The sequence below is a fragment of the Citrus sinensis genome, chromosome 2 (assembly GCF_022201045.2).
Source record: "Citrus sinensis cultivar Valencia sweet orange chromosome 2, DVS_A1.0, whole genome shotgun sequence".
NCBI classification, from domain to species: Eukaryota; Viridiplantae; Streptophyta; class Magnoliopsida; order Sapindales; family Rutaceae; genus Citrus; species Citrus sinensis.
In genome coordinates, this window is record NC_068557.1 from 4,715,128 (window position 1) to 4,741,870 (window position 26,743).

General features: G+C 33.7%; 3 protein-coding genes across 14 annotated transcripts; 1 reads left to right on the top strand and 2 right to left on the bottom strand.

The window, feature by feature from the left end:
- The first annotated feature begins 693 nt into the window (after positions 1 to 693).
- Positions 694 to 7,791, top strand: LOC102618880 (ABSCISIC ACID-INSENSITIVE 5-like protein 2). Of its 9 annotated transcripts, none has more exons than XR_003063977.2 (7): positions 694 to 859; positions 1,185 to 1,851; positions 1,987 to 2,058; positions 4,275 to 4,344; positions 4,471 to 4,518; positions 4,641 to 4,723; positions 7,306 to 7,791. XR_003063977.2 is itself a non-coding variant. In XM_025095384.2 (5 exons), exons 2-4 carry the CDS (start codon positions 1,210 to 1,212, stop codon positions 4,308 to 4,310), a joined length of 750 nt encoding a protein of 249 aa, XP_024951152.2. In that variant the 5' UTR covers positions 694 to 859; positions 1,185 to 1,209; the 3' UTR covers positions 4,311 to 4,344; positions 7,306 to 7,791. The 9 variants fall into 9 exon arrangements, 4 of the variants coding, with proteins under 4 accessions (XP_024951152.2, XP_052291551.1, XP_006470422.2 ...); XR_008052626.1 differs by having other exon boundaries at positions 4,496 to 4,518; XR_008052625.1 differs by lacking the exon at positions 7,306 to 7,791 and adding an exon at positions 5,153 to 6,272.
- A 1,255-nt stretch (positions 7,792 to 9,046) lies between these two features.
- Positions 9,047 to 16,883, bottom strand: LOC102618018 (CBL-interacting protein kinase 32). Of its 4 annotated transcripts, none has more exons than XM_006470356.4 (16): positions 16,645 to 16,881; positions 16,450 to 16,552; positions 15,237 to 15,497; positions 14,841 to 14,903; positions 14,359 to 14,430; positions 13,990 to 14,097; positions 13,787 to 13,867; positions 13,298 to 13,351; positions 13,074 to 13,199; positions 12,906 to 12,995; positions 12,139 to 12,261; positions 11,928 to 12,038; positions 11,439 to 11,552; positions 11,265 to 11,321; positions 11,102 to 11,176; positions 9,047 to 9,501 (listed from the first exon to the last, which is right to left on the bottom strand). In XM_006470356.4, exons 3-16 carry the CDS (start codon positions 15,405 to 15,407, stop codon positions 9,427 to 9,429), a joined length of 1,320 nt encoding a protein of 439 aa, XP_006470419.2. In that variant the 5' UTR covers positions 15,408 to 15,497; positions 16,450 to 16,552; positions 16,645 to 16,881; the 3' UTR covers positions 9,047 to 9,426. The 4 variants fall into 4 exon arrangements, with proteins under 4 accessions (XP_006470419.2, XP_006470418.2, XP_006470421.2 ...); XM_006470355.4 differs by having other exon boundaries at positions 16,450 to 16,555; XM_006470358.4 differs by lacking the exon at positions 16,450 to 16,552 and having other exon boundaries at positions 16,645 to 16,883.
- Positions 16,884 to 19,059: 2,176 nt separating this feature from the next.
- Positions 19,060 to 26,459, bottom strand: LOC102617735 (COP9 signalosome complex subunit 2). Its single transcript, XM_006470354.4, has 12 exons — positions 26,294 to 26,459; positions 26,107 to 26,199; positions 24,618 to 24,696; positions 23,990 to 24,230; positions 23,834 to 23,908; positions 23,614 to 23,748; positions 21,258 to 21,445; positions 20,122 to 20,190; positions 19,916 to 20,006; positions 19,667 to 19,801; positions 19,388 to 19,500; positions 19,060 to 19,290 (listed from the first exon to the last, which is right to left on the bottom strand). The coding sequence occupies exons 1-12, from the start codon at positions 26,301 to 26,303 to the stop codon at positions 19,200 to 19,202; spliced, it is 1,320 nt and encodes a 439-aa protein (XP_006470417.2). The 5' UTR covers positions 26,304 to 26,459; the 3' UTR covers positions 19,060 to 19,199.
- Positions 26,460 to 26,743: the final 284 nt, after the last annotated feature.

Sequence of the window (26,743 nt, forward strand, 5' to 3'; positions counted from 1 at the left end):
ACTAATATAATACTTCATGAAATTTTATTAACTATCAAGTTTATGTTGTTTACATGTCGGGAGTGTTGAAAAAAATATTGGATTTCAATTACTGATGTTAGATTATTTAGGTAATAAAACTAAATATCTATATTATTATGGCAAAATGGTAGATCTTTTAGATAGTATGATCATTTTATGTTATAAGAATAAAATAATAAAACTAAAATTATGATAAAGAAACACAAGTGACCAACAATTGTCAAAAGAAATGTTAGATTATATAGCATTAAAACTAAATACCTAGATTATTATTACACAATAGCAATTTTTTGTTGTTGTTGATAATTTAGTCATTTTATGTTATATGGGTAAAATGGTTAAATTAAAATTATGATAAAGAAACATTAGTGACCAACATGGTTAAATTAAAATTATGATAAAGAATCATTAGTGAACAACATTGATAATAACTAAATAAATGATCTAAATGAATAACTGCTTAAACTTTTTCTCTATTTGAAATTTTATAAAATAATGTGAATTGTTTGTAAATAATTTCTAAAGATGGGGTGGTCCACGCAAATTACCGGTGGAAATAAATCCTGAACCTCCCGTAGGCAAGTTTAGGTACGAGGTGATGAGCCAGCCGTTGGATTTGTTAAGATACAATCCGACGGCCAATAAATTTTAAAAAATAAAAATTTAACTTTGATTATTAAGAAAAAGACCAGTTTGCGTTTTGATTTGTAAGTTTCACTTTCGAATTCGATGCTCTCTGTTTCTTCGCGTAATACGTGGAATCCAGATGTAACAGCAACAGGCAGCAGCTTGCCTAAGCAGGGAATCTTTTTTGTCGATTCAAGATCAGATCCCCCAGGTATTATTATTATTATTGTATACGCAAGATATTGTTCAGTGAATTGCAGAACAATTTGTTCATATTTTGAAATGTCCGCTCTGCAGAATTGAAGGCTTCTATTTTATTTTGAAATTAGTATTGCATTTATTCCAGCTCTTGAGGTCGATCAAAGCACTTTCGGAGATTTAGCTGATAGTATGGTCGGTTTTCTAGCGATTTTGTGTTGATTTTAAGTTTGGTTTTGGATTGATTGGATGGGGGCTATAGTCTATATAGCGCAGATAAATTCATTATAAAATGTTTCTCTTTTCATGATTATGATTTTTATTTCATCTTTGATTAGTTTGTGGAGCTGAAAATTTCGCTGAATGGGGATTCAAACAATGGGGTCTCAAAGTAATGGCCAACAGTCTCATTTACAACCTTCTTTGGTGAGGCAAAACTCGTGGTATAGTCTCACTCTCAATGAAGTTGAAAACCAGTTAGGAAATTTAGGGAAACCGTTGGGTAGCATGAACCTCGATGAGCTTCTTAAAAGTGTCTGGAGCACTGAAGCAAATGATTCCACAGGGATAGACATTGAGAATTCCTCCACAGCGTCATCTTCTCTCCAGCGTCAGGCCAGCCTGACATTGGCTAGGGCTTTGAGTGGTAAAACGGTTGAGCAGGTCTGGAATGAAATCCAACAAGGTCAAAAGAAGAGGTATGGGCAAGAGATGAAGAGCCATCAGAGGGAACCTACGCTAGGAGAAATGACTTTGGAGGACTTCTTGGTACAAGCAGGGCTTTTTGCTGAAGCATCTGTTAGTCCTATGGATTTGGACACGGTCGGGGTGGTGACAATGCAAAGTTTTCCCGAAAAGATGAGCTTATCACCTTCCTCTTCAATTGGGACATTAACACCTCGGCGGAAGAGAGATGACAATGCATTCGAGAAGAGTATTGAAAGGAGGCTTAGGCGGAAGATAAAAAATAGGGAATCTGCTGCACGTTCACGAGCAAGAAAACAGGTAGCTTATAATTGTTCTTATTAGTTACTTACTATTTTTTTATTGGAGCATACATGTCCACAATCATCAAACTAATTTTTTTCCCCCTCCCTTTCTGCACATATGATCTGAACTAATCCTGGTGGCAATAATCAGGCCTATCATAATGAGCTGGTCAGCAAGGTTTCACGATTAGAAGAGGAAAATTTGAAGCTCAAGAAAGAGAAGGTAAGAATTTCATCAATGTTTCTGGTGTAGTCTATTTTTCAAACTCCATTTAACATTATTCGTGCGCAAGTAGTTTGCCTTTTCTTTTTGAAATTTATTTGTTAAAATATTTTATGCTTTTTGCGAAGTGCTTCCTACTTCTAATGACTGCTTCCTACGCTCAGATTTTGCATCTGCGAATGACTGCTAGACAATTTCATTTAACATATTGAATTTTCAAGTTCAGACTTATTTGTCCCTTCGGGACAACTTAGTTGATTTTGTCGCTTGAAAGCAAATGGTCAATGGTTCAAAAATCCCCCACAACAACATAGGTGGGTGATTTTTTTTTGGGGGGGGATAGGAAATAGAGAAACTTTATAGAATACAAGAAGGAAAAATGCATTACAAAAGTGAATCAGAAGTCCACAAACTAAAATCTCCCCTATAGAGTAGAACTCTGAAAACTATACAAAACTCTGAAAAAGGAAAACCCTGAAACCCGAGACAGGGGAAGGAAAAATACCAAACTCAGACCAACAAAATTAACCCAAGACTGCCGTCCAGTCAAGCTGAATGAAAAATAATGAGGTATATTGGAATTCCTTGAAAACTGGAGCCCAAGTAGAAGAAAAGAAAAGAATCCTGTCCCATAACCCATTAATATCTTACACTTTTCCCCCTATGAAAATGGAGCTATTTCTTTCTTGCCATATCACCTATGAGAGAGCTAGGACTACACACTTCCATAATGTTTTGGCCTGCTTTTCTTTCTAAAAGCGAAAATGTTCTCCATCAATAATGCCTTACAAGAGACTGGAGCTGCCCAAAGAATATTAGCTTTTCCACATAATCCAGCCCATAAAGAGGATGCAGTGTCAAAATGAATAAAAAACTTGGTTTCTGGTTTCTTTGTACTCAAACATGCCATAAAGGGAAAGACACACCTTGGGATTTCACCTCTGAATCTTCTCTCTATTATTATTTCAAGAGCCACTGTCCAAGCAAAAATTTGGATTTTAGGAGGATCATTAGCCTTCCAGGCCATCCCAAATTGATGAATAGAATTGTCTTCCACCAACCAAGAAAATTATGGCTTGCAAGAGAACTTGCCAGAGAAATCCATCTTCCAATTCTGTCATCATCTGTTCTTAAAAGGTAAAAGAATCCAGTAAAGCTGTGAGGGCTGAGTACTCTTGAATTTCTATATCATTCAAATTTCTCCTCAAACTAAAATGCCAACTCCATTTTAAGGAAGGGCGATCCTTGACCACTCTGGATTCAGTGAATGCATTCTTAGAAAGATAATCTATACAGATGATGAAATTGCTCACAAAGAGAGACTCCCCTACCCAACAATGGTGGGAAAGTGGTTTCATTTAGGTGTGATGAGGTGAGGTTCATGGTAACTTTAAAATAAACCCCCCACCCCGCCACAAAAAAGAAAAAGTGCGACTTTGCATTTCTTGAACAGAAAATAAGAAATCCTCTCAACGACAAGATGATATTTTTGATGCTAGTGTTTCTGTTATAGGAAGGGAAACATGAATTCAGTGATGAGAAACTACTGTGAGTTTGGATTACAGTCAATCATGGGCTGCTGATAAACCTCTTTGTAATTTCCTCTATGATTAACAAAGTATCCAGATTCTTATAAAAAATGAGGAAACATGAATTATTCCTGTTCTAAGTTGTACTATGCTTACAAGCGACCAGGTTCCAGATCTCTGGGGCTTTTGACTGTGATCTAATGAGAGTTTTGATGTTCTTCAGTTAACCTAAATGATATTGATGTTCGTATTAATGAGACTAAAGAGTTTTGTGTAAATTCATTTATTAGAAGTTTTAAAAACGTGGACTATAAGAAGATATTACATGCTAGCATATGAGGTATTAGATTTAAGAGAGGCACATCAATTGTGTGATATGTTAGTGCTTGCGACTATTTGTCATTGTATTTCGTTTAGAAATTTTTCTACAGCACATTTCTCATTGTAGTCAGGTTTTATTTTATTATTTTTTTAAATCTCTGGAAACAAATTATAGAGAAGCAAAAATAGAAAAGGAGAAGGCACCCCATAAGTTGAGGCTTCTCTCAATGGATACATCATATCATGTCTTACATCTCGACTTGTTAGTGTCTACCATCTGGCATGAAAAACTTGTGAACCTCTTGACCTCATATGAGGGTTGAAAGAAGGGAAGCCTTTGTAATTATATTTCTTAATTCTATGCAGGAAGCTAGCACAATATTCTTGCTGAGATCCAATTGAACAAATTAGATTCATCAAATTTTGGTTTCAGCTTGTAAGGAATCACACTGAAATTTATAACTAAATTCCAGATCATTATTTTCCATATTTTGAAGTTTATTTCTTAATTATCATACAAGTGAATAATTGTTAGATTGGATTGTTTGTATGGTTGAACAAGGATATTAATTTGTTTCTTTACTCAGCAAGACAAAAGGAAAAAGAGAAGGTACCTAATATTTTATTCAGGTTGTTTTGTATTTTATTAGGTTATAGAGTTTCTCCACAAAATTTTGAGTTAGATATCTCACTAAAATACATTCTTTTGTTTTTTATTTTTTATTTTTCCAGACAACTTGAGGACTTCCATTTATGAAGGCATATAGTTCTTATATAATACACTGCTACTTTTCTAAGATATCTTTTAGACGAAGGTGATGACTTACTTTGTTTCTATACGATTGTTGTAATGTGGTAGTTTGAGTAATACCTGTAAGCACATACTTTTAGGCTTGCAGCTGGACATTGGCCTCTTGCTAGATTCAATCTTTTTTTGTTTTTAAGTCTCAGACATGGTGAAATTAATTACAGAGCAATTAAGCTATGAAGGGATAGTTGTATCAGTTCATCTATCCTTTGGTTCTTATGATAGTGAATTTTTAGGTTGATTAAGGTGCTACATCTAGTTAATGCATTGACTTTATGTTAGAAAAAGGTTGTCTATAAGTGTTATTTTTGTCCAAATATGAATATACCTGTCAGATTCATACGATAATAAATGTGTATCTAAAATGTGTATCCAAAGTATCTATAATGTGGTGTTCGTCAATAGTGATGTCATTTGCTGAACTGACATGATGCAGTGTCTTCATCTATGGAAAGATACAGAATGTAATTAATAAGGTAAGTTAAAAAGAATAGTAACTAATTTTTCACCTCATTCTAGTTCGGATATCCTGCTTAATGCTTATGAAAAAATATACTTAGATTCTTATTTTTTTATTGTTTTACATAAGACAACCTTCTTAGCATTTCTCAAATTTAAAATGTATTCAGAATAATTTCGTATTATCTTTTATCTTATTGCTAATACATATTTGTTTAGGGGTTTTCCAAGTGACCTCAGATTTTAACTCAAAAGTAGGGCCAATGGTTTGCTCCTAGAAAGTTTGGGTTTGAGTACTCGGGTTCACCTACTTGGTACAAAAGCCATGGTTTTATACTTCAAGAAGATCGGGCTTTGGCATGTCCCAGTTTTGAACTAAAGTTCGCTAAGGATTTCTGTGTTTTGAGTGAATAAAGAAGAAACCTCTAAGTAGAGCAGTGGAATTAGATGTTCTTTGGATGGGATAAGATTGTTAAGGAGCAGTCTATTCTCTGTTGTCACCTTTCATCTGTTGGAGTAAGCAGTTTAGAGAGTATTTAATCTTTGTAACTTATGGTCGGTAAATTCTTGGGATTTGGGGTGTTTTGGGATTTGCATTCATAGGATAAAGCTAGTATTGCAAATTATGGTGATGTAGAAGCTAACAGGACTGTAAGAGGAGTATGTTAAATGTTCATGGTGACAGATAAATTAAGAAATTCACTAATATGCTTTTAACATGTTTGAAACGATAGTAAGGTATCCCTGATTTCTCCCTTGTTGTTCATTCTCTTCTTTTGAATTTATATAATATAATTCAGGTTTATTTGTGCAGTTTATTTGGAACCATGGGATTTTTGCCATGTTTGAAACCATGGAATTTTTGCCTGCTAAGTTTTTGACCTTTTCCAGGTCAACTACTTTTCTTTAACATCTCTCTATTTGAAAGGGTGAGTTTAATTGGGACATCTATAGTTTTACAATGCATCATTAGTAAAGATCCATGGTGCGAAAAGAAAGTCTGTCTGGGCTTGCTTTGAATTGCCCGAAACATTGGATGTACAAAGCAAGACAATTGGTGTTCCAAAGGAGAGAGAACATTAAAGAGAGGAGAAAGAGAAGGAAATAAAATTATTTGTTTTTCTGTTTATTAGTTTTTTAACCTAGTTATGAAGAGATAATATGAGTATTTTTAAGGATCAATTTGTCTTTTTAACAGTTTGTGCTTTTTCTTTTTATATATTAGCATTTTAATTTTTAGTTCTTTTCTTTTCTTCTTTTTTTTCCTTTTAAATTTATTTTTTATATTTTAATTTTGTTTTATTAATACAGATGATGTTATACTTTCCCTGGTTAGTGTCAGTCAGCATGTAAATGTACAGAAAATGGGGGCTGTGTTGATATGTCAATTCATTAGTCGGCAAACTAAGGAATGTCATTTCTTCTGGGAGGGTAAATTGAAAGTAATCCTTTTGATATAAAGTACAGATGATTGAAGCATCTCAGTATTAGGTGTTTTTTTCTTCCTTCTCTTCTGTTCATTCGAGGGTGTATATAATATGCTCTAGTAAATAGTCTAAATCAAGTAGTTTGGAATTTGAGGAGCTAAACAATGTGAATGGATTTCAAATTTATGATTTAGGGTTTCCTTCTGGTAATGTGTACATATTATTCTCATATCTTTAGTTTCTTGTCTGATGCCTTTCTCCAGGAAATCTTAGCTATATTATTAATCTCTCACTTTTCTCTGCACGTTTATTTAGATCAATGTTGCAGTGACCATGTAAGAAACTTGAAGTGAAGCTATTGATTAAATAATAGAATTCTTTTTTGCATACATATATGCTCTTTGTTATATTCATTCAACAGCACTAATGAAAGAATATGTGTTGACTGAATTTGCTGCTTTAAAACATATTATGAATTTTTCATCGCCTTTCTAGTTGCAAGATATTCATATTTCTGGTATCTGGGTAGGTTTGTGCTTATCAAAGTTCCCACAGTCTATACGCTTCATTGACTGTGGTAACGCTGTATGTCCTGAAGATGAACAAATAACTAATTGCAATTTATAGATTTCCTTAAGAATGACTTTATTATTTATACTTTTAGTCTTAACTCTCAGTAAAATTATTTATTTCATAATTGTAGGAATTTGAGAAGATGCTGCCATCTGATTCCTTACAAGAACCAAAATATCAACTTCGAAGAATGAGTTCAGCCTCTTTCTGATGTCAATTTACTGCTTGTTAGAGCTAGATTGTTTGAGTATGTAAGTGGACCACTTTCTTTTGATCTTGTCATCAAGGCTTTGTGTTGCTTCTGCTGCTGCTTCTCTTCCACCAACTGGTTGGGAATCGCCTTTATGTAAATTTATAATGAACTCTCTTTCTTGGAATTAAAACAGCGCAAAATGTGCGGTGTTGATAGATAAGGTTCTGTTAGTTTGCTGGGAAACAAGATGGGTAAAGGATTGAGTGCATGGTGTATGCTGGGCTGCATATTGTCAATAGGAAGCGCCCTTAAGGTCTCTCTCTTTTGGCAGTTTGAGGTTAAAAAGTAGTGTAGTTACCCAGTTCATGTATGAATGTGCTGAAATATTATGATCTTAAAAGAATTTAACTAGCTTTTACGTAATTAAGCTTAATGAACTTGACATTCTCAAAAAACTTCACCCTGGTTTTTATTTTATGAAAAGCTTTTCCTCGTTATAATTTTATTTTTTCTGAAATTACCAAAGGGGTCAAATAATCTTCTTTCATACGGTCTTAACTGTGATATACGTATACCCAATGGCATTCTAAGCTCTTGTTTGATTTCTTCTGCAACTTGGATCATTTTATTCTGTGTTTCTTTCCATTTGACAAATTTTACGTTTAATTGATTGTGTATTTTGGAATGGACAAAAATATCACAGAACGGAAAAGGTGTGTCCAAAAAAGAAATGCATTTAATCTATAGAAGGGATTTTGTAACAAGGTTGTTTAAATTTGGCCAAGGATATATGTTAACATGTTTGTGTCGCGACGTTTTGGCAGTAGAATGTATTGAACGTATGGGTTTAATTAGATATATTGTGTTTTTTTAATGTAAATTCAACAAAAATTTGTAAATATTTAGAAAGGGTCTTAAAAGATTTTGGGTGTGTAGATAGACCAACTTAGTTCAATATCACTTCAACTCATACGTATATGCCGCACCATCATCTTACAAACAGAAGTCACAGTCAATGGCTAGAGTCCACTTAAACATTCAAAACTCAATGGCCTTAGATTGGGCATTGGACATAACAATTAACAAGAACATCAGCCAACATTTTATTTAAAATATAATGAAAAACACGATTCCGGATTTGATTTTAAATCCGGACCAGAGCTGTTGGATTGACAATCCAACTGACTTCTGTTTCTTTTTCTCTTTAATTATTTGGCCCTCCATGTGCAACACAATTGTGGTTTAGGTTCAACTCCACAGGCCACAGTTCAAATCCGAACTTTAATTAAAGTCTTGAATTTTGAGATCGTAAAATTGTTTTGTGTATAAAGTATTTGATCTAATAGAGTATGATTTAAAGCAATTTTTTCAATAAATTATATTTTCATTCAACCAATGCAGTTATAGCACATCAATTTATACAAAATATGCACATCAATTTATACAAAAAGTATGTTTCCATCAGAGTTGATCATTACTCACACTTTAGTGCAACTATGGAAACAAAATAATTAAAGACAAAACATGGAAATAAATTTATGCAGCTCTATACATATGTATTTGCTGATACAAATAATGAAAACATGTATGGTATGATACTGGTGTTTGTTATAACTAAATATTAAAAAAAAACAACGAAAAAAAAAAGAGGTATAACTAAATATTTAAGAAAAGGATATATCAAGTAAAAAATTTTCAAAAAATTATTTTTTTAAACAGCAGCACCGGACCGGCCCATCAGGTTGGGCTAAAGCCTGGTCGAACCGGACTTGCTGGATTTTTTTTTTTTTTTGCCAACCCTAGATTAAAATTATAATTTCCATGCCTAACATATACATGGTTCCATTTATAAAGAATTTGTCACTAAAGGGATTACCAAGACAGAAAAGCTCCTCCACTATGGGAATCATCCATGCTTTCCAACAATAATAACACAGGAAAACAATTGATGAATCCTTGATCGTGTATCTACAAGAAAGAGGGTAAAAGAATGAAGATATAAAAGCAACAAGATAGCATCAAGGAAAGATTGTATCATCACTCTTTCTTCAAACCAGTTTATTTCATTTCCTGCATATCCTCCTCAGTTTTCCAAACAACATCCTCTAGGCAGGTTGAAAGATTTTTATAGAACTGCAGAGAAATTTTCAGGCCAATGAAAACAATAGATTATAAGCATCATAAGCAACTTTATCAATCAAATAGATGCATTAGTGTAAATATATTATTGGTTGTCAGACTAAATGGCGGCCTTGAGATAAGGTCAATCTTTTTTGAACTACCATAAGTTTTGTAGACCTTTTAACTATATGGCGTTTTAAGAATAAAAATACTGTTTTTATGTTTTGTTATTACAGTTTATGCCCTTGAAACAGTTGGTGTCAGATAGTTTATTGAAATTAATAACAGTATTTATTTTCTTTTGCATGCATAAGAGTAAGTAAATCATTTATTTGGGATACAGTAATTACAAACAGAAAACTACTAAAATACATTTTACATGATTTATGAATTATGGACATTTTACTCATTCAAGGTATGGTAATAACTTACGAGGTTTCTTAAGTCAATGACATAATAGGGTTGCAACCATGCTCTTTGCTTTATTATAATTTAAACGGGTGTCTGGATTGCAAGCATATTCTCCGGGGAACACCGAATACAAGTAATGGAAAATCAAAGTGAGTTATGAGACTATTTTGATTTTGCTTTCCTGTCAGACCTAGAATTCTTATGGGGTCCTAAAATATTCATTACATTGGTAAAGAGTTGATCTAGAAAGAATGGAAATTCTTAAACCATAGGGAAGGGAGAAAGGAAATGGCAGTGAGGTCAGTCGTTTGAATTTATCGAGGTTTCTCAAGTTGTTTTGGTAGTTAAGATGCCAATATACCGTGTTTCAATCATAATGAAATAGCGGCAAGATTCTTGGCTTCTTGATCAAAATATTGCAAATCATGCTCATCGAAAAAAAAACGTCCACCAACTCTAGGCTTCACTTTCACCCCAGATGTAAATATGGGATTGATGAAAAGACATAGCTAACAAACTTAAAAATGAAAACTTGAAAGATCAGATTTTGTAAAACTCTACTCTACTCTTAGGCTAGGAGTTGTGCAAGTTGTTAATTAATTCCAAGAAGTTCAATCATAATGTATAGATTTTATGAAAAACATTTTATCGAGGTTCACTCATGTTAAAGCTTTATGCTACTGTCTGGGCCCTCACCCCTCACCTAACCCCTTGTGCTTTAAGGTCAAGCAGTCACATAACATGGCATCAAAACTGGTTTGACCAACAGATCCTCTGTCAAATACCCACTTTTGATTTTTGTTTTCGTTTGTTTCTGTCTTCCCTGTCTGTTTGGGCTTTGTCTCCTATCTCTGGCTGGGATTCCCATGTGATTTCTATTTGCATTTGTTTTCCCAATGGCAATTCTGGTCAAAGGGCCTCGTCTAGGCTGCTTCAGTAATATTTGATGCAGCATTTTTTTAATTTTGGGCTAAATTATTCTATAACGGTTTCAATTCTCAAAACATGATTGTATGCAATTGAAGGCTTTATGTAAGGCTTTTACTTCTTCAAAATGACAGTTTTGTTTCCTTCAACTTTAGCCTCTTTTATTCCAACTAAGGAAAATCCTACTCTAGATCAGATACTTGTGATAAGAAATAACAAATATATAGAGAATATAATAAAGAAACTGAAACTATATCGAAGAAGAAAATCATACCTTATGAAACTCCAAAGTGTCCCCTTTTGCTTTTCGCACCTCAACCATATGAAGAGAAGGTGCCACTTGAAAAACCTATTTGACAATAAGCAAACATAAATAACCATAGGAAACCTATGCCAAAGTCAAAGCATCAACTAAATAAAAGTTCGCAATCGCATACCTCCGTGGCCACATTAAGGTTTCCCTTTCTACCAGCTTTCATATTTTCAAGCCTCATCTGAGTTAAATAAAGTTAAAAAATAATAACAATAACCCATCAATTTTGTAATGCTTTACAAAATTATTCTGAAGTTTTGTTCTTTGTTCATCTACTTAATTTCAGAAAATTTCTAACCTTGTAATTTTTCTTGTGAACATCAAAACCAAGAGGCTTTGCCGCTTCTTCAATTTTATTAATTATCTCATTAGCAGGACATCTAGATGTGAACCTTGTCTCTCTCTTGAAATCCTACATCCAAAGACTCAACGACATGTAAGTATAGAAAATACCAAACCAAAATCTGATAAGTTAATGAAACCTAAATTTTGCCACTGCTAAATCCAATATATAATAAAATGCCATTGTATGTGTGGCTTCAATAAGTCAACCTATACTGGACTAGCTGAGAGTAATCGACAATGGAAAAGAACATGATCTATTAATAAAGGATCCTATAATGTCACGGTCAATAGTTCGAAGATGTAACAAATCTGCAGTCTCACATGCATTTGATAGTCAATCAAGGAGTTTCCAAAGCTGCTAATTTGCTTCAATGGAAGTCAGAGAGGATAACTAGCTGTAAAGCATTTTCCTTTTAATATAAAGAACATTTTTACATCAAACCTGTTCTGCATCAAACAAATTCCCAAGGTTCAGTCCTTTTGACAAAGAAATCAACTCAAACGCATTCATTGCTGCCGGCTGTTCTTCTTTCTGCTCTGTCACATGGTGCTCCTATTACAATAGCAACAACACATAACTTAATGAGTATGTGGCATTTTCCAATTATTCCAATTTAAGTCATTAAATAACTTCGCTAAACCATCCAACACACTTCTGAGTCCTTAAAAACAGCTTCCACATCATCCAAGTTCGTATCTTTTTTCTCCTCAAACACTGGAGGTTTGTAATCTTTTTTAAACCATTCATCTTCCAATATTTCCGGTATAGTAATACGCTGCAACAGAACAAATAAATCAGAGAAGAAAAATAAGTCAAGTAATTGCGAGAGGCCAATTATTTATCAGGAAAAAAAAAAGTATTATTACAGCCACAAACTCTTGTAGGAACCAATTTTGTACAAATTGATGCGACAGACATGATTGGATGAGTGAAAATTTTAAAATAATAAAAATAAATCATGTGGGCCATGCGGGGTTTTCATTTAATCAGTCATGTTATGCCACAGTAGTTATACAAAAATATTTTGTACAAGAGCTTGTGGATTTGTCATTACTTATGAAAAAAAAAGATTGGAGATAAAATCTGCAAAATAAGTTTGTGATACAGTGGTACCTACAGCCCAAAGTAGGAGCACAGGTTGAAGATGTCTTAGTTCATATGTTCGATATTAGTAAAAAAACATCAGGATCAGGTCATGCAAAATGCTATAGAAAATAAGCTTTGGGCAGTGCCTAGCCAGTTAAACCATAGAATTGATTGACCTCTATATATCATAAAGATTTTTGCAACTAAACAGCCAGAGTAACCTAGTTAGAATATGAAATGCTGAAATTCTTTTTGACACTTTTCCTTTTGCTACCTGAGATGCAGAAATTAGAATCTCATGTACAGAATGTCAGCAAAAGGATAAATACTTACAGTCATTGGGTTTGGATCCAAGATGCGAGCAATCAATTTCCTGGCAGTGAAAGAGAGCCAAGGTGGACAAGTGAACTCAGCAGCAGAAATCTATACAGGGAGAAGTGAGTTAGTGCCAAACAGTGGAGTAAAATAGGATAACTGCTATTGAATTCAAGAAATGCTCACTTTTTTATACAGGTTCATAAGATTAGAATCATCGAAAGGCAAGTACCCTGCAAGTAATACAAATAGTATCACTCCACAAGACCACAAGTCAGCGGTTGAGCCATCGTAGCCTCTATCATTAAGAACCTAAACATGAAAATAATAAATTACTTGAGGCCAAACCACCAATGGTTTTAAATACATGGTTGAAAAAATATGGGTTAATAGATCAGTGTTACACACACCTCGGGAGCAACATAATTAGGAGTTCCACAAGTAGTGTGAAGAAGACCATCATCCTGCCAAATTACTTTTGAAAATCAGTAATATATCCCATATTTTCAAAGGTTAAAAAAAAAAAAATCACTAATCAGGCATGGTCTTCCACTTAGTAATTCTAAAATGTGGTATGGGATTCTTTTTGTTTTTCCTGAGGGGAAGGAGAGTAAAGAAGGTGGGTCGGGGACTCGCATACTAGCCCCTAAGTCTTAGATATTTATTGATTTTTAAGTCGCCTTTAAACTACAAAAGATTTATATTTATCTGTGTGCAATTCACACCCCATTCTATCTTCATGTCTTTTGCCTATCTGCTCAAAATCAATTATACCTTGACTGAAAAATTTTACATGCCAAGACATTTAATATCAAATAAATCAAAAATAATGATCAAGAAGAGAGAACAGCAGAGGGGGAAAAAAAGCTTGCACTTTCAGAAGTCATAACCATAATTACCCTGACTTGTTGTGACAAAGCACTCAATCCAAAATCAGACACTTTTAGGTTTCCATAAGCATCCAACAATAGATTTTCTGGCTGCAATAGAGACCATGAAAAGTAAGGAAAAAAAAAATCTTTTTCCAATACAGCATAACAGATTTACCTAAAAACAAAGCCAAACGAAGACAGTAATACCCATCTTTACAGGACTTAAATACCTTCAAGTCTCTGTGGTAGACACCCCTGCTATGGCAATAATCAACAGCATTAATAAGCTGCTGAAAGTATCTCCGTGCCTCATCTTCCTTCATCCGCCCATGATTTACCTTCACAATCCAATAAATATATCATGCTATGCAGTGTAAAAGAATTCATGGACGATGAAAAAATGTCAGCCCTTTATGTAATAGCTCAACTTTATGCAGGACTTAGCTGCCACGATGGCTAACAAGTATACTTAAGTTATATGGGAATGGTCCAAACATCCAATAAGTGAAACGATAATACAGAAATGATGTTGAACCTCATAAATAGATAGAGGCAAAACTAGTACATGAAAAACATTGGCCAAGAATTCGCTGACTCACAATTTTGTCAAACAACTCTCCCCCTGTGACGAACTCCAAGACAATAAATATTTTAGTCTTGCTTCCCATCACCTGAAATCAAATATAATTATTCAACAAATAACTTGATATATGAACTTAACATCTAAATACAGTACCTTTTCATGTTCTAATTTGGGCCCATAAAATTTCGCATTCCACATCTGTAACATCTAATCTCACACCTATTACTTTTATATTCTATCTTCTACAACTTATATCAAATTTGCAATAAGTAAAAAATTAAAAAAAAATGACATCTGGTAAACATGATATCAACTTGAGCCCAGGCACTTGTGTTGAACAGAATCTGTTTAAAAACAGTAATACAAAATGGTACAGAATGACATATGAACATTGAAGGTAGGCTAAAATTGTAATTAACAAGCAAAAATGTTAGTGAAATATGTGTGCGTGTGGGGGGAAGAGAGAAGAGAGAGAGAGAGAGAGAGAGAGAGAGAGACCTCATATAATCGCACAACATTTGGATGCTTAACCAATTTCATTGTTGCAACTTCCCGCTTGATCTGTAAAAGTATGCAGAAAGCATCTAAGTATTTCGATAAATCTTGAAACAACATTCTTTCATGACAGTTAAAGAAAGCTTCCCAATCGAACTAACAATGGAAATCCATTTCCTAAGAAAATAGAACCATTAAGACCGATCCCAGAAGTCAAACAATGTCTCCTAAAACACGTATGGAATCTTGTGAAAGAAGTTTTCCAGACTAATAAGGATGGGGACTAGAAACTTGTTACATACAAACAATAGAACCATATTTGCAATGAGCTAGAGTGTGAGAATAGAAATTAAAGCAGAGGAAAAAAGTGAATTAAAGATATAAAAAAATATACAGAACCTGTTCAGCCATCTTGTGCTTGAGAACCTTCTCTTTATCAAGAATCTTAAGAGCAACAGGTTCGCCAGTCTCAGAATTCCTTGCAAACTTAACTTTTGCAAATGAACCCTCACCAATTGTTCTCCCCACCTCATATTTACCCACTCGGCGTTTAATTTTAGGTTGACTCATGTTCGATTTACAAGCTGTGCCTTCTTCTACTGAATGTTCTGCAGGCTTTAAACTCTTCCCCAAATGGTAACACAAGAAATTGATGAAGTCCTAGAACAAGTTACATTTATACAACTTAGCAAATATAAAATTAATAAGCATGATAATACAATGCTAACATAGGCAGGAGTCTGTGAGATTTGTCAACTGCGATGCCTAGAAAACTGAGATCTGAAATAAATCTGTCCTCCAATTACACAGATTCTATGCAAAATGAAATGTGTGAATTACAAACTTTCAAACTAAATTCAATTCCGAGCTATAAGGAAATGAGAAGTAGAGCGACTGGGAGAGGAAACAATGGAAAATAATGTCAAAAGACTCGAAATTGGGATGTCCACACTTAAAACTTCATAATTTCTAAATAAAAAGAAAGTTCCAGAGGATTTAAATAGTCGTAACTGGCATATGCAAGTTCATTAAAAAGAATCCAATTGCCAAAGTCGGTAAAAATACAAGCTCATTAAAGAGAACAAGGTTTAGCATAACTACTTGAAACTTTTTGAATTTCACAGGAAGGATGGAAAACAAAAAGATTTACTACTACAGCACTTGAATTGAAAAGAAAGAGCATCAAACCCCATTTTGGAGTACATCAAACAATGAAAATCTCTCACAATTAATAACACACAAAGGATAGATGCCACAAAGAGGAAGCATAGCTAATCTATAAGAGAGAACATTCTCAACAAGCCTGATCCCGTGAATACAAACTGTACCAACTTAGTGAGAAATTAACAAGATAACAATGTCCAGCTGCGGAACTGAACTAATAATTCAGTGAGAGGACTGGAATTCAGATCGAATTCGAACTTGTTTCATTCAACAACTTTGAAAAAGAATTATCATACAATTCGTGAATTAAAAACCATTAAATATTCGAAGAGAATCTTTTTCTGTTAGTCTAAAAACCGTACCGGCTCTATAAAAAAATTCATTAATAAATAAATATTGTGAAGGAAGCTTAAAATATGATAAAACTCGATTAAAAGCGGAAACCCACCTCCTCGAATTTCCAATTTCAAGAATTGACCCCCCAGAAACTGAAGAAATCTTAGTAGGAGTCTGAAAGTAAACTCAAGAACGGCGTCACGTGTTTGTTATATCTACTGTATGGAAACACAGATACGAATAGAATAATTGCAATAAGAAACATTAAAATAAAGAAAAATGATTAAAATGAGAAAAGAGGATATACTTTGAACTTTGGTTACAGAATGGAGATAAAAGATGCTAAAGCTGGCAAAAAAATGGCTCTTGACGTGGTTGAAAAGACAGGAAGACTCGTTTTTCATCCCGTTTTCTACTGCATCAAGACAAAACACGCAGCATAACTCGTAATAGAACTCACTCTCCCCACTGTCTAAAAAACAAATTTGACTGCTACTTCTTCTGCCTTCGGTTACCAATTTTCCACCTTTTTAACTCTCTCTCTCTCTTTAATTTTAATTTTATCATTTCTAAATTCCAATAATGGAGTTTAGAATGTGATTATTTAAAAGGCACTTTCGCTTTCACTGGTAAGAGAAAATGCTTCTAAGAAAAAATATGGACCATGAATTTGATTTGAGGACCACTTTCTGCAATTACAACTCCCGACAAATTTTAATTTTACCAGCGCAAATCTTTTTTGGAGTCAAATACGGCCTGCTTGGATGGCTGCTGTTAAAGAGGGTGGGGCCGCGGTACTATTAGCGCCCTTTTATTGTTCTAATGAAACCCCCACTTAAAATGATTGATGAAATGGGATAAGATTAGATATAATATTATCTTGTATTTATTGTAATATTAGGTTGGATTACAAATAATCAGTTTTTCGTGCGATATGTTACTAGATTGGATAATCGCTAATATGTTTTATATATTAATTTAATTAAAATTATCTTAAATTAACCATTGCACCAAAATTAGAAAAATAAAATTACTCCCTACAAACTCATATTTTAGAGATGAAGCTTTAAAATTTTGCACCAGATGGTGAACATAGTTAAAAAAAAAAAAAAAACTATTTTATAAACTACCTTTCTTCCAACACAAAATGCGAAAAACAGTAGTTGAAACTACTCGTTTTGGTTCCAAATTTTGGAGATCATAAAGAATTCCCACTTGCACTGGCACGTCATTTTTTGGTACCATTCTAAGAAGTTGGAAGTTGGAGAATTGGAGGTCAAGGTTTTATAGTAGTTGAAAAGTAGGGCTGGGCAGTGGGCAACGGCTTGATTCAATATGGAACTTTTGAGAACTAATAAGAATCGAATCATAACTAAAATTTTTGGTTTGGTTCCGCTCTTCACATATTTATGTACATTTATTTTATTCTATTACATAATTTAATAGTTTTAGGACATGAACTTACCTCTTATTTTCTCTAATTTCATGCCACGTGGCATTTTTTTTGCTTTAAAAAATATTTTCAATGTTTTTGTTTGGCACTGGTTCTAAGAGTTTGAATTGAGAATCGAACTGAAAAATTCAAATAATATCAATTTTTATTGGTCGGATCTTCTTTTTTTTTTAAAAAAAATCGAACTAAATTTGAAAAAATTCAAACCAAACTGAATTTTTTTTATAGCGAACAATGAAGGTCAAGCAAGGTCAGGAACAACGAATCTCTTTATGATAAACATATCCGTTTTGCAAGTTCGTTAACTTGGGGGGTTTTGATGTTTTATGCAATTAAAAAATTTTCGTGATATTGTAGTTTCATTGATTTAGCGTCCTCTCACATCTTGCTGTGATAGTCTCCAATAACATGTTAATGTAATCTCGCAGTACCAAATCAAAAAATTCAATAGGTTAATTTATCTTAGAATATAATAATAGTAAAAAAAAATTGTGCGGCTATAGCGCTTTAATAAATCATATCACACGTTTATTATTATTATTATTATTATTATTATTATTATTTTCGGAGAATCAAACAATATCGATTTATCACAAATAATTCCAAGAATAATTGATTGTCTCTTGCGTGTGAAAATTTTGTCGACAGATCATCTAAATTGAGATTTGAGAGAATTGGGTGACTTGTCGCTAATCCATTTAGGAGAAGATAAAATATCATCTGACTCAAGAGGTACATAACAGTAGGCTTGAAGAACTACGATTACGATAGAAACAAACTCTTTTGTTGAGCCTGGACTGCCATAGTGCCTCTGCCTCGCCCGCGGCACCTAAATAACCTTCAATATGCAAACTGCTCACGGCTCACCGGCCCAGGGCCATGATCAAGCCACGATCGATGATTCATAATTCTGTATATCAGAGTGCATGAAATGAACACATTCAAACTGAGAACACGGAGGCGGGTATTGGGTTCCATTTGTAACCCAAAGTTTTAACTCAATCCCATGAATTTGCAACCCAAAGAGACAGACCCTTGCGGTTTCTGCGTTAATATCTTGGGAACGTTTTAATTTGTCGGCTGCTTGGAAATGAATCAAAGGCCGCTACCATGCTTTGGAGTTTGTACCACAACTCTCAGTCAGGGCATTCACGCCATATCATCGCCGCTGGTTATCTCTCCTTTTCTTTCTTCATTCGTACATATAGATAATTCAAGAGATGAAGATAAGCACTTTTAAGATTCAGTGTGCTAACCAATTAAAAAAAAAAAAAAAGATTATACTAGAAGTATATTCCTGAACAACATAATGCCAAAAACCAGTAGCAACTTTCCGCCGACTCATCAACAAAATACTACAAAATTCCAATCAAGCACCTTTTGCTACCATCCCACATATATCTATGTACTCAAGACACTCGATTGCTGACAGTTTGATACAGAGACCTTAGCTGCGAGTTCCATTTGTCTATGGCAGTATACTTCTTCATTCCCTTTGACCTGCGAGAGCAAGTCAATTATCCCAGTTCAGACACTAGATATGAGCAAGTTAAAATATGCATTTTTTTTTAATAGAAGAAAAGTCAGATATGCTGACCTGTCTCCTCGCTCTAATAGCCGGTTCACTTGATCAATATGTCCGTCAATTCGATTATCCAGAATAAGTGAAACCAACAACTGCTCAACATCTTTTTCTGGCACATTGAGCTCCTGTCATCAGACATGTTCAGCAAGTCCAGATAGAAATGAGATGATACTCTTTAAGTACACCAGAGCGTAAGCAAGTTTACAACACAACAGTAAGAATGATAATGAAAGAACACTATAGAAGCAAGTTTAGATAGGTAACAACTTTTCTTATGAACATAGTCCACACCTTAGATATGAAGGGGATCCGGATCCTTGTGTAGGGCTTGATAAGCTTAAGCAAGACTTGAGTCCTGACATTCTTCAACAGATCTTCAATGTAATTCCGAATAAATGGATCATCCATGATAGTCTTTCTGTTGCTCTGAAAAATCCCCACAAGGAACAAAACTGGGAGACCGTGAAGGGAATGCTCGGGGTGGTAGCCCTTAAAATTCATGTAAAAGCACATTTACAACATTTGGGATGGTAATTTTACCTTGAGGATTTTTTCAAACTCTATTATCTCATTTCTTTGGTATGCTGCGATCAGATTTGTCATAGCCAGAATCTCAGGATCATTCTTATATCTGCAGAAAAGCAATCAGATATATATGAGTGTGTGTGTGTGAGAGAGAGAGAGAGAGAGAGAGAGAGAACCATAAGCTAAACTTAGAACTGTTGTATCTCTCATAAGTCACTTACGGCTTTGCCTCTTGTCCATCAAATGGATTCACTTGAGATTCCATCAGCATATTCGCCAGAACCAGATACCTATTAAGCGAAAAGCAGTTAGAATGAGGAGACTATGATTAATTATTATTTCTAAATAGAAATTGAGAGATACAAAGGTAAAGCATTCAACAACAAACTGAGTGTACAAGAATAAAAGCTGTACAGCTCAAAGTAACAAAAGAAGAATTGCTTTTGGGGTAAACAGAGGATATTTATGACAATTCAAATTTTCAAGGTTGGACATATAAGAGTGTATAAAACTGATTTTATATAAGTGCTTAAATTTTTCCAAATCTGGAAATTCAATTTAGTAGAGGACGATGTAGTTGAGGAAGTATAGAACCAAAGCACCAAAAAAGAAAAAAAAAATAAAAGAGCTTTTAACTATGCATCAAATAATTTCAAGAAATTAGGTGTTACTGTATGAAAACCTACTCCAATAGACATGTACCAGGCCACTCCCACAAATAAAGGTGGGATGGTGACATTTGGATGCCAAAACAAGTCGTTCAGGCACATGGTAATACATCACATGTCCTGACGCCCTCAAAGACTTGCTATGCAATTTTTCAGATTCCTAACAGAGTTCCCAGCTCTTTTTTTTTTTTTTAAATCTTTTCTCTTTCGTAAAATTAAATTTCAAAAAAAATGGAAGGGGGCGTCGTGGGTTGAAGATTTTTAAGGTCTTATTAAAAAAAAAGAAAAGAAAAAAAAGGTCATGATTAATACGTAGAATTCATGGATTAGTTTTAGATACCTTCCATAGTATTAAAATGTAGCCTAAGCAATCAAGCAACTAGTGAGATATAATATCCCCAGAAAGTGGCTCCAAGTGGTTCCTTTGTGGACATCTTGTCTCAGATGTATTTTCTTTATTTTACCAATATTAGCAATTTTTTTTTTCAGAGTAATATAAAAAAAAAAAAATCAAGAGATTTGAACCTGATCATCCCTTGGGGTTATTTAATCAAGTCATCTGTAAAAAACCTCACCTTAGCCTTTCATGCTTAGAAACCGAACACAAAGAGACAGATAATGCGAGTGAGAAAATATAGGTATAAAAATAAATTGATATTAAAAATAAGAGATGGAGATAGAAGCCATACTTCAAGCATTGAATACGCCTCTGGTTCCCTGCTTCGTCATAGTTCTTAAATGCTTCAAAGAAATCAGTTGCTGCATCTGCCCATTGACGTTCTGCCATGTGCATCTTCCCACCACATTCACGAATTATTCCCATGATCCTTGGATGTGGTATGGCTGACTTGATAGCAAGAGCTTTCTGGTATAATTGCTGCATTTAATTTGTTAGGTCAAAAACTGCTCAACCAAAATGGCAAATAGACACCATTGACTACCATAATTGTGGAAAAACGATGACAACGAATTATGAAAGGAAGTCTTTGAGCTCTTCAACAAATCATCACAAACATTAACAGAAACTGGTTGTATTATAATGGTGATCTGGTAATCACTAATGGAGTAAATATTCTAGAAACATGAAGTGCATCAAAATATGATAAAACTCACAAAACAAGTGTTGGGGCATGAAAACATTAACTGCAGTGGAAACATAGTTCACGCAAAATAACACAACAATATCAATAAAGTCACAGTCTTGCATACAACCTGATAAACCACAGCATCTTTCTGCATCATGTTTTTGAAACTTATCTTCTCCCAGCTTTATGCACTCATCCATAGTAAGAATTGCCTTTTAAATAGTTTACTATTGGCATATCCTAATTTTGATAACCAAACAGATGCCATTTTCATTACAATACTTCTCTATCAGTCCAATAGCTAGGACCCTGGATAGTCATGCCACAACTTGAGCAGTCTGTAGCAGTTTTTCTCCAAGCCATGCCCCACACTCGCACTCTAATTTGAGGAAATAATTTGAAGTCTATTCCTTTTTGTTGCTTTGATAAATCTGTCAGAATTCGTCATCAACCTCTACAATAAAAGTTTCAGTTCTATTCTAAAAGCCTTAGAGAATCGTTTGTACTCATGTGGTCAAACATCTTCTTTCAACCGTTAAGACCATGCCTTTAATAAGCAAGCAGTTAAGAGTATGATGGAAAAAAAAAAGGGCAATACAGAGGTAAATTTCCTGATTCCTGAAGAAAATTTTGAAATTTCAGGGATACTTTCTGCTGAAACAGAATTGGCTTGTGCACTTACAAACTGAATATTCAAAAACAACAAATTCATACATTATAACATGCAGATCAATTTTGTCAGAGATGACTGCCACCTTCCAGGGAGTCTTGCAATGTCAATTTCGGCTAACATATCTTTCAAGCACTTATATCCACTAACTTATCTTTCAAGCACTTAAATCCACTCACTTAAACTTTTAAGTTTGGTTTTCTATTATGGTATAAGAGCTAGGCCCGTTTCTGGCTCATTTCTTTATCTGTTTTAGCATATCTTTGACCATCATTTCCTTCAAACCTCCACAAGTGATTTAAAAATTAAAAACCAATAGAGAAATACAGATAGAATGGGGAGAACAAAAAGAAAAAAAAGGAGGAAATGAATTCTTTTATTCAATAATTCAATAGTCTACGATCATGACTCCAACCGAAAATGACATAAAGCCCTACTTGTAGCGGCCAAAGACCTAATCAAAATCGAAAATAGAAATCTACTTCAACTAGAAAACATTGTCAACTGAAATAAGAAAATTACTTGGAAAAATAAATCGAAACAAAGAAGTAACAAAATATGACTCACGAGCTAAAATTAAAAAAGTGATACCATAATAAAAAAGATAAAATATAACTCCTCAATAACCTAGTTTACCCTCCATCATCTTAACAGACCAATTCTTTGATAATGGCATCTTAGCTTGTCAATGTTCAAGGCATTAAATAATTACTTCTACTGTTATACTCCACATGTCAGATCTCTCTTTTAATTTTTCATATCGCTACTTTGTTGGAGAATCTCACATCAACAAAATATTGGTTTTGATATCACTACTTTGTTGGACAGTCTTCTACCTAATAGCCTAAATTTTGGGATTGAATACTCTATCAAATATTAAACTTTGATTCCTTTCCAATATCATTGAATTAGCCACATACGGTTACATAAAACAATAGTCAAGAATACTCAGATATAGAATATCCTATTCAACCACCTTTTAGTGCTCATTTATAATTCTACTAATACATAGGAATGATAAGTGAAATTAAGATAGAAGAATATATTTCTATCATCAAGGTTTAACATTGAAATGAAGAAATAGAATGTTATACGGTTCCAAAATGCACAAGATTTACATGAACAAGTTCATGTGTGAGCATAGGCATGCTATAAGTAAATCACACAACATCTGCTCAAGACTAAAGCACAACCAAGGATTGAAAAATCTTAAACCTAGCACAACAGAGATCAAAGTATTGTTAAGCATTACAAATATGAAGGCACATGCAAATGTGATAAAACCCTTACCTTTAGCTTCTTGTTATTTTTGGTTTCAGTGTACATTTGAATCTCGATTGCATAGACCTCCAGAAGTTGACTTCCTTTCTTTTGATCATCTGTCCCATCTTCTCTTTGACAAGATTTATGAAGTTCCTTCAAAATCTGGTTGTTTGTAACATGTTATTCTCATAAGCAACAGTATAAATCAGAAAAATCAGGATTCCAAATGGTATTTAATAAATGATACCTTACTCATTCGCCCATATTCACCCATATCGAACCAGATTTTGCAAAGCTTAAGATTCGTCTTGAACCAAAGCCTCTGTAAAACAATAGAGAATAAATCACATATTGATAGGAAAAACACCATTGTGATGCCGAAAGATCAGAAAAACATTCTGACCTCATTCTTAGCCTCTTCAAGAGCCTTCAAAGTGGTCTGATAAAATTCTTGCAGGAGACTGAAATTCTGACTTGCAGATCCAGAAACAAAATCCATTATGTTGTTTATGCACTTCTCACTGTAGTTTCGTGTCACTGCAGATTTGATATATGTTAACATCTCCCTATAAGCATCCATCATTTCTTTATACTTCCCTAGCCGATAATAGAGCTTTACAGTTTGCTTCAGTGCTTTGAATCCCCTGGAAACAAGCAGAAGGTACAACTAATTAATTTTTAGAAAAGAGGAGGCTCAAAGCCTTAAGTCAAATGTAAAATTCTCAGAGGATAAAATGGAAATAGAGTAAAGAAAAAATTAAATAGAACAAATATAACCACCACCCCACTCCACCAACAATCCAACGGAGAGATTAATCTGACTGACAATGCTCAAAACAGGCAAGCAGATATTACCATACAAAATGAGTATAACATATAGAATTTGAATTCACATGTGGATACTTTACCACCTTGTTGGTTTTAGGATGACTCCTATGGTTTGGTTTTTCTATATTACAACAACAAGAGAATTCTCCATCTTTAGCAAGTAATAAAACCCTAACTTCATTCAGCAGCAAATATGAACTCACCACTCAGCCTTCTCAGGTTCCATGGCAACTACTTCAGCAAAACCAGCAAGTGCCCCTTCTGGATCCGTTTCAACCAAACCTTTTTCAAGAATAGAACAAAGAACTCGTGAAACAGTGAACTCATCCGAGAAAAGAAAAAATATATATATCCACATCTCTGTGTGATAAAGAGATGGAAAGAGAACTGAACTTGAAAGAATAATTAACAGTTGAGGTCAATAAATGCTACTTGTGAACAAATTAAGAAAATAACACACACACACAAACAGAGTAGCTGAAAGAAACTAAGAACAGTATTCCTAGCTACCTAATATGATAAAATGATCTTTGATACAACATGTTCAGGAAGGGTTTTGCGAGGAAAAAACAAAAAAATAATAATAATAATAATAATCAACTATTCGGTTCAATTCTAGGATAGAGATGATACGAGCATGTCTCTATCCTAGAATTTTGGCAAAATTGCAGTGCATAAAGGAAAATCATTTCAGCTGGAATACACTAAGTACCAGATTACAGAAAAAGAAACCACATAATCCAATAAGATGTTAAGAGAGGTTGTTCCTTCTAGTAGAGCCATCAGACAAAACGATTTCATGTAAACAATAGAATTTGGTTGGAATTAAACTCTTATTTAGTTAAAAGACCGTAAAGCAGAGAGAAAAGATAATCAAAGAATATATAGTCAGACTTCCATCATTTGGGTTCTACCTTTGACGGATGTAAATGATGAGTTCCAATAAACTTCTCTCACCAAAAACAAAAAAGGAGCTTGAAATCTAGATCAAGGGGAATGAACGACATATTGCTTTAAAAGTCTGGCCTTGCTATTTTTGGGTCATTTGGGAGGAAAGGAAAACTTCGAAGATAAGAAAGAGAACAGCCGTTTAGCTAGTGGGGTGAATTTCATTTTTGGCACCTCTTTGGGCCTCTTTTTCTACAGAAATTCAAGCCAGGATATTTCTTTTTCATAACTCAAATGTGGAAACATAGCCCCTTTTTATTTCTTAAGAAAGACACGCCATTGAGAGATCTCTAATATTCTGAAAATTTATCCACTTTTTTCACATTAAATACAGAACCCAAGTGTTGATTACCACAAGCAAAGACAATAAGTACGTATATGTCACGAAAACAAAAACAAGGGAGTGTATGACAGGTAAAACATCTCTAATCATCTCAATAGCCAATTGAAACAAAAGAATATCAACAAAAAAACATCAAGGATATTCATAAATGGAATTGGAATTGCAAAATCTACTAATGCAAGTAAAAATTGTAAAATTAGTATATCATGGAGAGTTCCATACACAATGTCAAGGCCCTAACTTAAAGCTAAAAACAATAAAAAAAATATATAATTATATTTTATACATACATATACAAGATAATCCCTCAAAAACAACGACCAATCGAATACCCTTCGGAAAATAAAATCACATTCAGAAATTTTAGACATTTGAAAAAAGAAAAAAGAAAAGAAAAGAACCTTTGGAGTTGTAATATTGATTCTCGATGTCGACATCCTGCTCTTCAGGCTCCTCATCTGAGTATTCAAACCCATAATCCTCCATATCCGCATCTGCAAAATTCCAAAACGAATTTATGTAATTGCATGTATACAAATTCAATAAACAACAATAAAACGCAAAAGATTTTTGTAAAGTTTTAGGGACCTGAACCCATGGTTGGTGAAGAAGAAACCGTTAAATATTTCAATAACAATTATGATTATTTAACAGTGCCTACTATTTCTTGTTGGGGCGATTGCAGTGAGCTTTGGGTCCTTTATAACAATAATAATCACTTATCGCAGGTGCTGGAAATCGCCATTACCCGTTTGGTATTTTTGTAATTTGGTACGTCTTTCTATATTTAAAAAAAAAAAAAAAAGGTACGTCTTTCTAACTCTTTTTTTTTTTAACTTAATTTCGTTTTTCTAATTTTAATATTTTTTAATTAAATCTTAGGATCCTATTGAAATTATTTTTGGAAAGATCAAAATTAATTTTTAAAAATTAAAAATTAAAAATTAATTTTGATATTTGAAATATTTTATTTCTAATTAATAAAGATAATTATATATAATTATAATTATCTTTATTAATTAAAAATAAAATCTTTAA

What these genes read in the sequence shown, in the direction of transcription:
- LOC102618880 (XM_006470359.3), top strand. Translation starts at nt 1,210, where the DNA reads ATGGGGATTCAAACAATGGGGTCTCAAAGTAATGGCCAACAGTCTCAT. An exon ending in GTTCACGAGCAAGAAAACAG is followed by an intron (nt 1,852 to 1,986) that starts GTAGCTTATAAT and finishes GGCAATAATCAG; the next exon opens with GCCTATCATAATGAGCTGGT. An exon ending in TGAAGCTCAAGAAAGAGAAG is followed by an intron (nt 2,059 to 7,305) that starts GTAAGAATTTCA and finishes TCATAATTGTAG; the next exon opens with GAATTTGAGAAGATGCTGCC.
- LOC102618018 (XM_006470358.4), bottom strand. Translation starts at nt 15,407, where the DNA reads ATGAGTCAACCTAAAATTAAACGCCGAGTGGGTAAATATGAGGTGGGG. An exon ending in CTAATTATGTTGCTCCCGAG is followed by an intron (nt 13,200 to 13,297) that starts GTGTGTGTAACA and finishes TTTCATGTTTAG; the next exon opens with GTTCTTAATGATAGAGGCTA. An exon ending in ACACTTTGGAGTTTCATAAG is followed by an intron (nt 9,502 to 11,101) that starts GTATGATTTTCT and finishes ATTTCTCTGCAG; the next exon opens with TTCTATAAAAATCTTTCAAC.
- LOC102617735 (XM_006470354.4), bottom strand. An exon ending in AATATGGGCGAATGAGTAAG is followed by an intron (nt 23,749 to 23,833) that starts GTATCATTTATT and finishes ACAAACAACCAG; the next exon opens with ATTTTGAAGGAACTTCATAA. An exon ending in GATGGACAAGAGGCAAAGCC is followed by an intron (nt 20,007 to 20,121) that starts GTAAGTGACTTA and finishes GCTTTTCTGCAG; the next exon opens with ATATAAGAATGATCCTGAGA.